Source organism: Hemicordylus capensis, chromosome 1 (genome assembly GCF_027244095.1).
Source record: "Hemicordylus capensis ecotype Gifberg chromosome 1, rHemCap1.1.pri, whole genome shotgun sequence".
Taxonomy (NCBI): Eukaryota; Metazoa; Chordata; class Lepidosauria; order Squamata; family Cordylidae; genus Hemicordylus; species Hemicordylus capensis.
The window spans coordinates 393,790,455-393,804,874 of NC_069657.1; the positions used below are offsets into that span (position 1 = coordinate 393,790,455).

Below are 14,420 nucleotides of genomic sequence, written 5' to 3' on the forward strand. Positions count from 1 at the left end.
AAACAAAGCAAAATCTTCAGGGCTGAGGATCCTGCAGGGCTGAGTGGCAGGCTAGACCCACACTGTTTAGAGGGTAGCTCTGGCTGAGTGTTGGATAGCTGAACAGTCACAGAGCCAACATGCTGTTGAACACAAATATATATTTGTGTGCTTTTCCAAAGGTGTAACTTCACAAACATAAAAATATATATTTTCCCCAAAAGCTTTACTTTACATAGATATGCAAGAAAGCTAGCTAATTTAAGTCACAGTACTTGTGGAACCTGTCTGGCATAAAATTACATTTTGAATTACAAGGAATTGCACATGGAAGGTTGTGCAAATAATGAAGATTCAAACTGTGACTTTTGCTGAGATAAGAGGCAATTTAAATGTTCCTGTGATCTTTGCAGTTTGTATAGAAAACCTATCTTCTGAACCTAAATGCAAAAAGTATCATGAGAAATAACAGACCTTTAGTGCACAGGTTTATTTAGATAGTGGGCTGATTACATCACATGCACCATGATTCCATCTTGGTTCTGCATGATATTCCCAAGTTTTGGGAACACATTCCCACCTCTCCTCTGCCCATACAAGCCTCTGCAAAATTCTACTTTCAATTGAGGTTAAAAAAAGACAAAGATTTGGTGTAGTGTTCTAACTGACCAATCTTGGTTTATTCTAACCAACTGCCCTGAAAGGATTTCCCTGAAATTTGAAGCCAAGATTTGAAGTGAGATTCAGATTTCAGTTTATTTCAAAGAAGTTGGTTAGATTGAGCCAACATTGGTCAGTTCAGACATCACAACTAATCTTGGCTTGTTTTTAACCTCAACCAAAAGTAGAATAATGCTGAGGATATGTGGGGGGGGGGGGCACACACACATCCAAGGCTCTGGGATGTCACATGGAACCAAGATTTAACTGTGGTTTTTCATGGCATCTGAACTGGCCCAGTGCTTTCATTGTGTTTGTGAACAGAATACATGGTGTTGTTAGGGATGTTTACGGAACCGGTTTGGAGGTTCTGCTTTGAGGGCAGGGTAGGGTGCCTTTACCCCTCCCTCCACTTTTTCTCTGCTGCAACTCCGTGTTTTAAAAGTCCACCAGAGCGGCAGCATACCTCCCTGCCGCCCCATTGCCACCTTTACCGGAAATAGGCAGAAGTATCCTGTGTGTGCTGGATACTTCTGCCTACCTCCAGTAAAGGCGGCAATGGGTCAGCAGGGAGGTATGCTGCCGCTCTGGTGGACTTTTAAAACACGGAGCACTGGCGGGGAGGAAGTGTAGGGAGGTGTAAGAGCATCCTTCTCCGTCTGGTTCCGTGCACATCACTAGGGTTGGTATTTGGAACAAAAATGCTTTGTGTTAGGCATAAGAACATGGTTCTCAAGCAGCTTTGCTCGTTTTTACAACTATACAAGGTACCACAGTTGAGGTGACCAGAAAATGTAATTTATGATTACAAACAATCTACATTAAAGGGCTAGAAAAAAAATACAACGTTTCAACAAAGACTTATCAAAATGTTTTGAGCATTTCATAGAATGTCAGAGTTGGAGGCCTTCTAGTCCAGCTCCCTGCTCATTGCTGGCATTTCCTGGAGCATTCCTGACAGATGGCTGTCCAGCCTCTATTTGAAAACCTCCAGTGAAGGAGAGCGCACCAATGCATGAGGCAGGCTGTTCCACTGTCGTACAGCCCTGACAGGAAATTCTCCCAGATATCTAGCCAAAATCTGTTTCCTTGTAATTTCAGTCCATTGGTTCCAGTTTCTTTCAGGAGCAGCAAAGAACAAGTCCGCTGTTTCTTCTGTGTGACAGCCTTTGACGCCTGTGTGGCAGATATCTGAAGATGGCTATAATAATTTAGAACTTTCTGCCCAGATTCTGAAGTTACAGTAAACGTTTACTTACAAGAAATGACATTTGCTCATATTGAGGCAAGGAGTGTGATGGTAGTATATGCCTTATCACTCAGTTCTCACACTATGAAAAAAAGCTATGAAAACTCTAAAGTTTCAAGTAAAGTAATTATTTCTGTCAAATGAACATACTTGCTCATGATTCACTCTGAATGCAGAATGTCAGTTTTTCTTGATAGAGTTTGGACTGGAATTGCTTGCTTGTTTGTTTGTTGTATTTTTATACAACCTTTCTGCCTTGACAAAGGCACACAGCTCCCAAACCTGGGTAGAACACAGTTTTTGATCGTGTGAATGACCTCACAGAATATCTCCTAGGAACTGGTATCTCTTTGGATATGGCTGATGCATAGAAATCGTCACTGAGAAGCATCAGCCATATCCAAAGAGATACCAGTTCCTAGGAGATATTCTGTGAGGTCATTCACACAATCACTTCAAGAAGCAACAGCTGTATCCAATGATACAGCCCAGTTTTATAAGAGACATTCTCTGCACTCTTTCCAGAGTATCTGCAGAGAAAAAGTAAACCCTATGAACCAGCATGATCAGACATATATAAATTTTTTGAGTGTGTATATGTTTGTTATATTCTGTAATACCTTTGATAACTCACCAAAAAAATGGCTTTGAGTACAAGAGAATATAACCACTCATTCAGCTTGGGACAATTATCACCTGCATATATCAGATTAAAATAGAAGTACATAAAAGGGATTAGTGACTACTGCTTCCAAAGTAAACAGTGACACATTATAATAGTTTGCTCACTTCTTTTTAAAATATTGTATTTTTGTTTACTTTCAGTTGGGTGTGTGGTTTTCCTTGGGCTGTGCCTACTTAGCTTTGGAAGATTATGAAGGTGCTGCCAAAGCTTTTCAGCGCTGTGTGATGCTGGAACCTGATGTAAGAGCTATGATAATAATCTTGTTTTGCTTAAAGTCTTATTACTTTATTTTCCTTTTATCATTTTTATACCTTTTACAGTGTAACTTAACTTTGTTCAAAATATCTGTATTGTCCATGAGACAGCCAGAGTGAAGAGACAAATTATCTTTGTCAGCTGCCGGGCTGGTTTTCAGGTACTGCACCCTGGAAATTGGGGGTGGGGGGAGAGGACAAAGGCAATTCCTCACAGAGCCTGAGAGTCCCCCATGGAGAATTGCCTTTACCCCGTTCCCGCAATTTTCCAAGTGCAGTCTATGAAAACCAGCCTGGTAGCAGTTGCCGGGCTAGTATTGCAGAGCTACATCCTGGAAATTGGGATGGGGGGCAGTTCAAACTTCCATGGGGAACCCTCTGGTCCTGTGGGAGGTTGGCTTGTCCCCCCTCCTCCCGATGTCCAGGGTGCTATCCCCAAAATCCACCAACAGAATGTTGAGAAGATGTTAGGAATATCAATCAGATTCCATCAAACCAACTGTTTTGCACGAGCCATGTTGGCTTTCCTGAGAATTTTTTTGTTGGGTCAGATTGGATCAGATCTGACATTTTTCACCATGCTCAGGCCTACTGTAAACTCTGCTGTTGCACTGATTTTTATATCAACTGACTACAATCACAAGAGCACCTTAATACAGGCAATATTCTAGAACTTCATACAATTTTAGGATTGGGAGGAACCTTGGAGTCCTTCCAGTCCAACTACCTGTCGAATGCAGAAACTTGGCACATTTGTAATGGACGCAACCTAACCAAATTTGAGCACTTCAGTGAGCACATGCGTAAAACATTTCTCTTGAAATCAATAGGACTTTAATATATCTACCTTTTGCCTGGTTTGTGCCCTTTGGGTGCTGTAATTTCAACAAGTCAACTTTTTATTAATATCAACTACTTTTGATATGCAAGATCAATGTTTGCAGTAGGGATGTGCCAAAATGTGATTTGACTGTCCAAATTGCAGGCACCTCCCTTTAAAATCAAGGGCTTACACAGCCCCTTTAAAGTGGAGCAGAGCAGATCCGTACCTCCTACTCCTCTGCGTGCCGCCATCCCGGCTATGCCCTCACACTGATGGGGCGTCTCCCAGCTACCCCTGCACAGCGCCGGCACACAAATGATCACTACATATGTGCAGAGCCCATATGTGTGCTGACTCTGTGCAGGGGCAAATGGAAGATTGGGCATTGCTGGTGGGCATTGCTGGTGGGGGGAGCACAGACATGGCAGCGAATGTAAGAAGAGCAAGTATGGACCTGCTCTCCTCTGCTTTAAAGGGGCTGTGTAAGCCCTCAATTTTAATGGGAGTTGCCCGTGATTTGGACAGCCAAATCACATTTTGGTACATCCCTAGTTTGCAGATAAAAATGTAATGATGTTTTAAGTTAAATATTCATCCTGACTATTGTAAGTTAAATGTCCATTTTGTGTTTGTTTTGACTGTAGAATGCTGAGGCTTGGAACAATTTATCAACTGCATATATCAGATTAAAACAGAAGTAAGTACATCAAAGGGATCAGTGAACACTGCTTCCAAAATAAACAGTGCTGCTGGTTTCCTCTCTCTCTCCCGCATCTCCTAATTCCTGGACATACTACCCTCGTCATCCAGTTTATGATTGCTTCTAGTCCAAGCTTCCAGCTTGGCTCTCTATCATGGATATTGTTATAAAATTAGAAATATCATCACTGAAACACAGCAATTTAGATTTCCCTCACCCATGCTGCAACCTAGAATTTATTACGCAGGATATAGTTAATTTCAGCTTCATGCACTTCTCCATGCATGCTATTAGATCTGCAGGGGAGGCCTGCTCTACATTTTGTCTTTTACAAAGATGAGGATTTGTAAGAACACTGCATTGGGCTAAGATCAAGTGTTTTCTCTAGTGGGATTCATCTGCCCCCTTTATTGATTATTTTCAATTGCCAGGTAAAAACCTGGCCTTTCGAAGGCTAATCTGTGGTGTTAATGCTGTGTTAATAACTATTGATGTTTTTAACCTGGCTATTTTATTGCTATTTACAGTATTGTAAAACAACTTTATTTTGAGTTGGGTTTTTTGCCATTTTTGTTGGAATCTGCTTTGCATGATGGGCAAATGGCACAGAAATATTGAGCACCATCTAGACTGTCAGTCATGACTCAGTTCTATTGAAATTAATGTAACTTGTTAGTCATGATTAACTTGTCTCATTGATTTAAGTGATGATGAGTTAAGACACACTAGTCTTAATACTGCCCATTTAATATGTAGAAATGATGCATTTGAAGTATCTTAATAAACTACTGCATTCTTACTAAAAAGGAAACTGGTACCTACATCTGCATGTAGTCCTCTTTGAAACAGATTATGTGATTAAGAGCCTCTTGATTAATATATTTCACTTATCCAGGAGGTACACACACTGAAACCCAGGCAACTGCCAAACTGGGTACTTTGACAGGTACCGTCACAAAGTCACAGTAGATCACCATGACACCGTGTTAATGACCCTTCCCTATTGCTACACCTGGGAATCTGGAGGACAAAGTTGGTAGAGGTTAACCCCTCTTGCCTCATCCAGCCAGCTGTTCAGCACACACGCCATGTTGGCATAATAATCCAAGATCAAGTTCTGGATGTCTGTGGTCTTCCCATTTACTGACCTGAAGCTGAACAGCAGCATTTTTAGGCCAGGGGATTGTCACTGAGGTAACCTGAAACACATTGGATGGGAGAAGAACAGCACTCTGTTCTTGACAACTTTCTCCTTTGTGAACCTGTTCTCCTCCCATTGCCTTGGGAAGCAAATAGGATTGGATCAACATGCATAAGAAATATGCTTGTTTGCTTCTTCCTAGAATGAGCCATTAATAAATCTTGTAGCCCTGTATGGTTGTTCAGTTTATGTAATAATGTCTTGTGTAGATACCTTTTGTGATAATGCAGTTCTTTCAGAAGTTCAGTATCATAAGTAAGTAGTCAAGATAATTTTTGTGTGGAATGTGTCTCATTAATCTTCTGCCAAAGAGAATGCAACTTTAGAAAACAAGGTGAGGGGGAATGAAACGAGTGGGGTTTTTTGTGTGGGTTTTTTTTGTTTTGTTTTGTTCTAACTGCTTGACTCTTTTTCCCTTACCTCACTCACAATTTATCTGCTTTCTGGAAACAAACTGAAAATGAAGAAACCATGAGGGAGTACACACAGTTATGGACACAGGAAACAAATTGCCATGAAAGTGCAATGAACCAAAAGCCATAAATAAGTTTAAGAGATGGTTAGACATATTTATGGAACATACAGACTGAAAGATGCAGTTGCTACAGACTACAAGGAATAGAAAATAGATATAAAGAGATGCAAGCTTGTTTGTTCAAGTGTCCTTTCCACAATAAATGTCCTTTTCAGTGACTTTCAGTCTTTATGTGGAAAGATCCTGGAGAAACTTCCAGTAATCAAAAAGAAGAACATCAGACTAGAACATTAAAATATGTTTTTTAACTGCTCTTTGAAATAAATCACCTCTTAATCAGCTGTACAGGAAGGTGCTTTAGGTTCCCAAGGAAGGACTGGTTCCAGGTTTCAGGGGCCCATGCCAAACTGCTCTTCATAAGCTCCCTCCTAGCTGGGTGGGCCCCAAGAGAGTTTCCACACCACTACCACATGAAGGCTGTGGGCACCGAGATGGTCTTGGAGGCCAGCAGTGGGCCTCAGCTGCCCAGTGACTGTGCCCCCAACACATAGATCTAGGCACTGATGACTAAATTGACTCCTCCCATTCAAACATGTCCTGGTGCATTTTCTGGATTCTTATAAAGCAACCAGTACTTGGATAAATTGCAGTGTTCCTTAATTGAAATAGATTTCCCGTCTTCCTCTCCTCTTTTTCCAGCATTAATTCATAGCTTACAAGGCAAGACCTGTAAAATGTCACCAGTGTGGGCCTTGCACTCAAAGTTGGTGCTCCACACTTCTTGTGTAAATACCTTCAGCTGCAGCTTCTATAATGTAAAGCTACATTTAACTTCATATGCTCACAACTGAATCAAGATGTACGCCGTTTGTTTAAGATTTACAAAATACCATACTGTATAATTTTTTGAAGTATCTAGCAGTGCTATTACAATAGCAGCGTAAATGTCCTTTAAACACTGGATTAAAGGACTTTTCAAAGAAAAATGGTTGTAACAAAATGATCTGCTGCTCGTTTTGTTGTCCTTTTTTTCTGCCTAAGAAAATAGATTTTCAAGTAATTAAGTAGTACTGACCTCTGGGCATAACATTTTTAAGTAGCAGGAAGTTTGTCCAATCCACATCATCTTGACCTTGTCAAAAGCTCATCATAACTGATGTATAACATCAGAAGCTCATGGTAAAATCCTGGCTTCCTTCGCATGGGTGAGAGAGCTATTTGTGAGGCTTTCCCCCATGTGATTGACTCCTTTCCAAATGGGTACCCACTGAATAAAAAGATTTGGGGAGAAAAGACTTTCCTTTAGTTCCTGGCTGGATTCCCCATTTTGTTTCTCTGTCTTTAAGATACTGTTAAGGCAGGTAGGCAGCTCCTGTGCCCTTCACATCTGACTGCAGGTTACTAGTTGCCCTCTAAGACATCAAGTCAGTTTGATGCAGATAGGCTAACTCCAGCACCCAGGTCCTTGTATCTCTATTGGGGCGGGCAGTGATTGCTGGAGCATCTCCAACCATTCTCGCTACACACAGACACCAACTTCCAGATCTGAAGGAGGAAGTCTGATTATTATATCCAGCTGCATTTCTGTATCCCAAGTGTTAAATGGAGCAGAATAAGCCCAATCTCCTATGCAACACTTCCCTCCATCTTCTATGTTTGAATATAAATAAAGGGAGCCTCTTCACCTTTTCAGTTCCCCTCCCCTCTAAAACAGGAATTCATTTCCTGGTGAAGAGTAGCTTGAAAAGGAGCTTTCAAGCTATAGTTCTGCCCTTTTTCTCAGCTGGGACAAAGACCAGCAATCATGTTTCTTGGGGCTTTAGGATATGAACCAGCATGGCTAGATTACTGTAACGCTCTCTACTTGGGGCTGCCCTTGAACATTTGGAAACTGCAGCTAGCATGGCAACTAGGATTTAATCTGGAGCTGCCCTCTGGGATCATACTACACCCATTTTGAAAGAACTACATTGGCTGCCAATTTGTTTCCGGTTCCAATTCAAGGTTCTAGTTTTGACCTTTAAAGCCCTTAACAGTTTGGGCCCTGGATACCTGAGGGGACTCCCTGCTCCCAAGGGTTTCTGCCCATTTGACGAGATCATCGGAGGGGGCTCTGCTCTGTGTGCTGACAATTAGCAAGGCGAGGCTGTCATGCACCTGGGACAGGACCTTCTTAGTTATTGCCCCCAGACTTTGGGATGCTCTCCCAGTTGGCATCTGCTCCTCACTATCCATCACAGTTTTTAGAAAGCAAGTGAAATCTAGGCTTTTTATGAGTGTTGTTTTTGTTGCTGCTGCTCTGTATTTTATGGTGTGTGTGTGTGAAATTTTTAATTAGATTTGTATTTTTATATTCCAATTAAATATTTTGATTGTGTAACTTTTATAGACGTAAATTGTTTTAAATGTTTTGTAAGCTGCTTTGAGATTGTTTTATGAAAGGCAGTATGAAAATTTAACGATAAAATAAACAGTGGTTTTACTGCCTGCTGTGAACTGGGACCTGGTGTGAATTTGACATCCGGGTGGTGGTGTAAAGCACCCAGTCACTGGCCACAGCACAAGGTGCATATGAATGGCCTACCCACATAGTTGCCTTGTTCATGTGCTTTGGCCAGCTGCATGGGACTGTGCCTCACAGAATTAATTCCCTTTTCACTGTAGCAATATGTGAAGGGGAGCTTTATCATTAGGTGTCTGAGAACAGAATTAAGCCTATGATGTGAAGTGGGAAGGGAATGATCAGTCTTCTGTCCATGACCCCCAAACTATTGCAGTTAAAACCTTCTCTGTTTTTCTAAATATGGAGTTACGTTTTGCAACCCTAAGGAAACAAATAGGGATGCCTAATACAGGCGACTTGTTTTTTTCTTTCCTTTTAACTAGAGTCAAAGCTTTTCGGACCCTTCAGGAAGCTCTCAAGTGTAACTATGAGCACTGGCAGATTTGGGAAAATTACATACTCACCAGTACAGATGTTGGAGAGTTTTCAGAAGCCATTAAAGCTTATCACAGGCTTATGGATTTACAAGAAAAGTACAAAGATGTCCAGGTGGGATGTGTCTCTTTTTATGTTCAAGTGTGCAATTTAAAATGTTCAAGCATGGTTTATTAAAATAAATCTAATTTAGTCATACTTCATTAAATAGGTGTCCTCCCATCCACAATGCAAGGCATCTCTGTTCCTATGCAGGACGACAGAATTTTGGGCAGAATCAGAGCCTAGTTAAAAAGTGCACATTAAATCCATTCTCAGCCATGACATTGGGAAGTAATGGGTGGTGAACACGTCTTGCTTCCCATTCTCATCAGTTTTAGCAAGAGGGGTATTTTTGTCTTGCCTTCTGTTCTGAGCTTGGCAGCTTCTTCTTGGCAGCTTCCACTTGATGTAAAGGAAAACATGAGAATGGTGGAAGAAAGTTTCTCATTGCTCATACTGGTCAGAAGAATAAACTAAGGTACTTTATTCTTCACTGTGTCCTCCCCTGTGCATTGAGCCCTATAGCACCATTAGTAGACTGGACTGTGGTGCAGGAGACAAAATTATTTTCTCATGCTTCCCATGAGTTGCCAATTGGTATTTCTGGTCTTAGAATAATGTTTCAGTGTACTGAAAGCCTGCAAAATGTGAATAGATATTTTAGCATTAATTGGATAATATTATATGTTAATTTAAATATCTGCCATGGTTTTTCTTCTTGACCTTCATTTAAGGAAATGTATTCCAGGGGTGGCTTCATACTCCAGGGAAATAATTTAAATAATTTCCTTTTGATTTTTTTAAAATTTTGACAGGCTTGTGGACAGTCTTCCAGTCCTTTCCCATGACATAAATTAGTCGTAAATTGTTTTCTTCCCCCATGCCATCCCAACAGATTTCTTATTTTGTATCCATCTATCACAGATGATGGATTAGTGTGGCTGATCATCCCAGAATCCTCAGTCTGGTCTGCCATCTTGATAACTTCCTTGCCTTGTGTTTGTAGAAAAATGCACAGAGGTAGCCTTAAAGCCAAGTCTACTTTCAGTGTTTGAAAATCCCTCTTCATAGTTTATGGATCAAAGTAAGTGCAGGCATTTACCTACTGTAAATTCTCCAAATGTGTTGGGCACTACAGCCACTGTGCATTTTTTTTGGTTTGGGAATTTATTTAGTGCAATTCCCACCATCCGTTGTCACAGTTCAAAATAATCTCTCTATCCATGGAGGTACGTGTGATCAGTGCTAATCATCCAACTTCTCACAGAACAGTTACCTGTTGAAACAGAGCAATTGCTGTTGCTTTGTTAACCTGCTACAGAACAAAAGCTTCAAATGCTCTGTAGGCTTTGAAGCATTTTGCTACACTGTCATGTATGGCTCTATTTTTGAAAAGGGTTGGATTTGAACATGTGTTCAGAGCAAGACTGAATGGAGTGCATATTCTAGCAGAGGAAATGCCACGATGTAATTTTTCCATATAATATGCTTGGTCTGTGGCTCGTGACTGGAAGCTTTTGTAATGGGAAGGCACAAAAGCAAAGTCTCTGTATATGTGTGTGTGTGTTTATCTCAAAATGGTATTTCAGAACTGAGGAGGAAGCAGAATTAATGGGTTCAAGAGACACCTGTGCTTGCCAATGACCATTTCTTTGTTTTTAAGCTTTAATATGGGGAGGCATTTACAGCATGGTACCCTCTACTGTCGGCTTATCATGTGAGAACTGATCTCTAAAGCCATTTCCCCCTCCTGAATTCTGTCAACTTTGCTGAGCATCAAGGCAGCTTGTGAAAATGTTTTGACAGGCTAAATTTTGTATCAAAGGAGCTTTGTAACTGTACAGTGATTAACTAATAACAGCTAAGATGTTTGAAGGTGTAGACTGTTGTTTTTGATAAATCATCATGGAGCACAAAAACACATCAGGAAGTAATAGGGAGGAGGCAACCTGGCATAGTGGAACATTATTCGCAGACCTTTTGTGATTATTGTTATGAGAACGCAGAGACATAGATAATGGAAATGTGTATACGTTAACAATACTTATATTCTGAAATTTGAATGCACGTGATTAGCTTCCTCCAGAAGGATATAATAAATTAAATGTTTCTAAATAAAATTTGCAATCTCCTGGTGATAAATCCAACCATTTTTATGCATTATGTTATTTTATGCATTAGATAAAAATATTTTTCACACAAATTGCTATAGCTGTTCCTCTTTGGCTTGGTATTTAAACCATAATTAAATGAATCAAAAACTAGGCCAAATGAGTGTTAGAATTTTTAAAAAAAATGTGAGGCAAGAAGAAGGAATTCCTTCTAAGCCCTTTCCTTTTTTTTTTTTTTTAAATGTGTCAGGTGGTGGAGAGCCAAGCAACTTCTTACTTGTCTGTCAGATCCTCACCTCTGTATTTGGCTACCTTTGGTCAACTGAAAGCAGGTTCTTGACTAGTGACATTTTTATAAAGAAAAATTGCTATTAATATAAAATTACAAGTAACTTTGTGGAGGGAAATAGCTCAAATAACTAGCATGAGTCAAAAATGTTGTTTTCAACATTGCCCTTGTTATAAATTCATTATCAAGGACTGTTCAGTTATTTGAGCTACAGTTTACTGAACAATCACTCATCTTTTCCAGTTCAGCAATCAATGCTTTTCATTGTTCATTTTTCAAAAAATTCATTATAAAAACAAATATCACTTTTCTAAGATAATGTCCTTTTAAAAAGTGTAGTGGCTTTTTTGCATGTGTTAAATGCAAAAACATACATTTATTATTATCTGGTTTACATAGTCATACAGGTGTTTTTGACTGGTTTGTTTTATCCAGACATCGAGTCCTTCCCAAGGACCTGGGATGGCTGAATTTTATTGTCAATGTTGTTGCTGTTGTTATAGATATCATCGCAGAATATAGGCTGTTCCCAGTAAAGTTGCTTTTTGTAATTGGCTGGTGGTGATTTCTGTGGCCCCTATGGTGTTGAGGTGCTCTTCAAGTTTTTTTGGAATTGCACCTAGGGGCACCAATTACCACTGGGATGATTTTGGTCTTCTTCTGCCACAGCCTTTCAATTTCAATTTGTAGATCTTTGTATTTTGTGTTTTTTTCTATTTCTTTTTCTTCTATTCTGCTATCCCCTGGTATTGCTATGTCAATTATTTTAACTTGTTTTTCTGTCTTCTCGACTACAGTTATATCTGGTGTATTGTGTGGGAGATGTTTGTCTGTTTGTAGTCAGAAGTCCCATAATATTTTTGCAACTTCATTTTCTACAACTTTTTCAATTTTATGCTCCCAACAAAATTTGGCTACAGGTAGCTTGTATTTTTTGCAGATGTTCCAGTGTACCATCCCTGCTACCTTGTCATGCCTTTGTTTGTAATCAGTCTGTGCGATCTTTTGACAACAGCTGATTAGGTGGTCCACTGTTTCATCTGCTTCTTTACAAAGGCAGCACTTGCTGTTTGTTCTTGACTTTTCTACTTTTGCTCTTATTGCATTTGTTCTTAGTGCCTGTTCTTGTGCAGCCAGTATTAAACCCTCTGTTTCTTTCTTCAAGTTGCTATTACTAAAGCCATTGCCGGGTCTTGGTGATGTCTGATTTTCCACTTATATTGTGCAAATATTGACCACGCAGTGGCTTGTTTTTCCATTTTTCTGCTCCATTCTTGACTTGTTCTTTCTTGTAGGCCTGCTTTGTTTCATTGGTGTTGAATAGTTTCTCGTTCTTGACCATTTGAAGTGCATCTTCTTCACTGTCCTTGATATATTCTTCAAGGCCTCTTTTCTCCTCCTCTACTGTTTGATGGATTTGCAGCATTCCTCTTCCACCTGAGCTGCGAGGGAGGTCTACATCACTGTGGGGGTGCAGAGCATGATTGATGGTCATTATTTTCCTGGTCTTATGATCTAGTGTCTCTAGCTCTGCCTGGGTCCAGTCTATTATTCCTGCAGTGTATCTGATAACAGGTATAGCCCAGGTGTTTATGGCTTGTATGGTGTTCCCGCCATTGAGTTTGGACTTTAGAATTTTTCTAACTCTCCTGATGTATTCACTTCCAATTTTTCTTTTAACTTCAGTGTGTGCAATGTTATCAGCCTGGATATTATTTTATTATTATTATTATTATTAGTAGTAGTAGTAGTAGTATTAGTATTAGTATTAGTATTATTATTTACATTTTATATCCCGCTCTTCTTCCAAGGAGCCCAGAGCAGTATACTACATACTTAAGTTTCTCCTCACAACAGCCCTGTGAAGTAGGTTAGGCTGAGAGAGAAGTGACTGGCCCAGAGTCACCCAGCAAGAATCATGGCTTAAATATAAGTTTAATGAATTAGTTGCATTGGTTAATGCTTTCAACTTAAGCTGTTAGAAAACTGAACCCACATGTTGGTGGCTGTTCACTAAAATTCACTAAGCTTTATAGAGTTTGTCTAAATATGAATAAAAATTGTCTTCTCTTGAAGGTGCTTAAGATATTGGTAACGGCAGTGATGGAAGGAGTGGCTGATCATAATGGAGAGACGGCAACGGGGTTAAAGGGGAAACTTCAGGCACTCTTTGGCAGAGTGACGTCTAGAATGACAAGTGATGGAGAAATCTGGAGACTGTATGCCAGGCTCTATGAGAATGGGCAGAGTGATAACCATGAAGATATGGAAAAGGTAAATCCTACTGGTGGGCTAGAGTTTTTAAAGCACTTAAGATATAGGCTGTTATCTGAGTGTGTATTAAGAGGTTTTTTTATGCTTGCTTTGTGCCAACTTGGTTTTTCCTTCCTACAGTAACACAGTGTTTGGCATAAATTAAGCTAGTTCCATCAGTGCCTGAGATGGGCAGCTCTTTTTCAACATTAGGGAACTGCTGGGGCTGCTGCACTAACTAAGGCATCCCTAACTGTATCCCTTATGCCCGTTTAGGACAACCCACTACGTTGACCATTATTTCTATATTTGATAACCTGATTGGCACATATAGCTTAAGGAAATAAGGTGGAAGCGGAGGGCAAGCAGAGGAAGAAGAAGAGGCCGGGGGAGAATGTAGAATCTACATGGGATGTTAGAACAGGAAAGACTGATGTCCCAGACAGAGGCAAGTAGATCTTACTTTCTTATTGTAAAGTTATACTGCGGAAGATGTCGGGCGCAGCATTTATTAGTTTAAGGGTGCAATCCAAACAAATTATATCTATTTGTTTTACCTCAGTAAGTTTTAAGCCTCCCTAATGTTCTCTGAATTGCCTCTGTGCTTCTAAAAATTTGTGCGTAATTCAGACATTCTGAACTGCAGTGCTAGTGATTTAATTTTAAGCGAGTTTTTTTACATTTGTCATTTTTTTCTGTGGAATTACAGTGGCTAGAGCATTCTCTATAATCTAGATATTCAAGATTCTGGAGGGAAGGTA

General features: G+C 40.0%; 1 protein-coding gene across 3 annotated transcripts in view; it reads left to right on the forward strand.

Moving 5' to 3' along the window:
- Window positions 1–14,420, forward strand: part of TTC27 (tetratricopeptide repeat domain 27) — a 172,485-nt gene that overhangs the window by 140,813 nt on the left and 17,252 nt on the right. For all 3 annotated transcript variants that reach the window (XM_053303790.1, XM_053303794.1, XM_053303802.1), the window contains 4 exons: window positions 2,714–2,812; window positions 4,295–4,347; window positions 8,913–9,078; window positions 13,483–13,680. In XM_053303790.1, coding sequence (XP_053159765.1) covers window positions 2,714–2,812; window positions 4,295–4,347; window positions 8,913–9,078; window positions 13,483–13,680 — 516 coding nt within the window. The remainder of the gene's footprint in view (window positions 1–2,713; window positions 2,813–4,294; window positions 4,348–8,912; window positions 9,079–13,482; window positions 13,681–14,420) is intronic.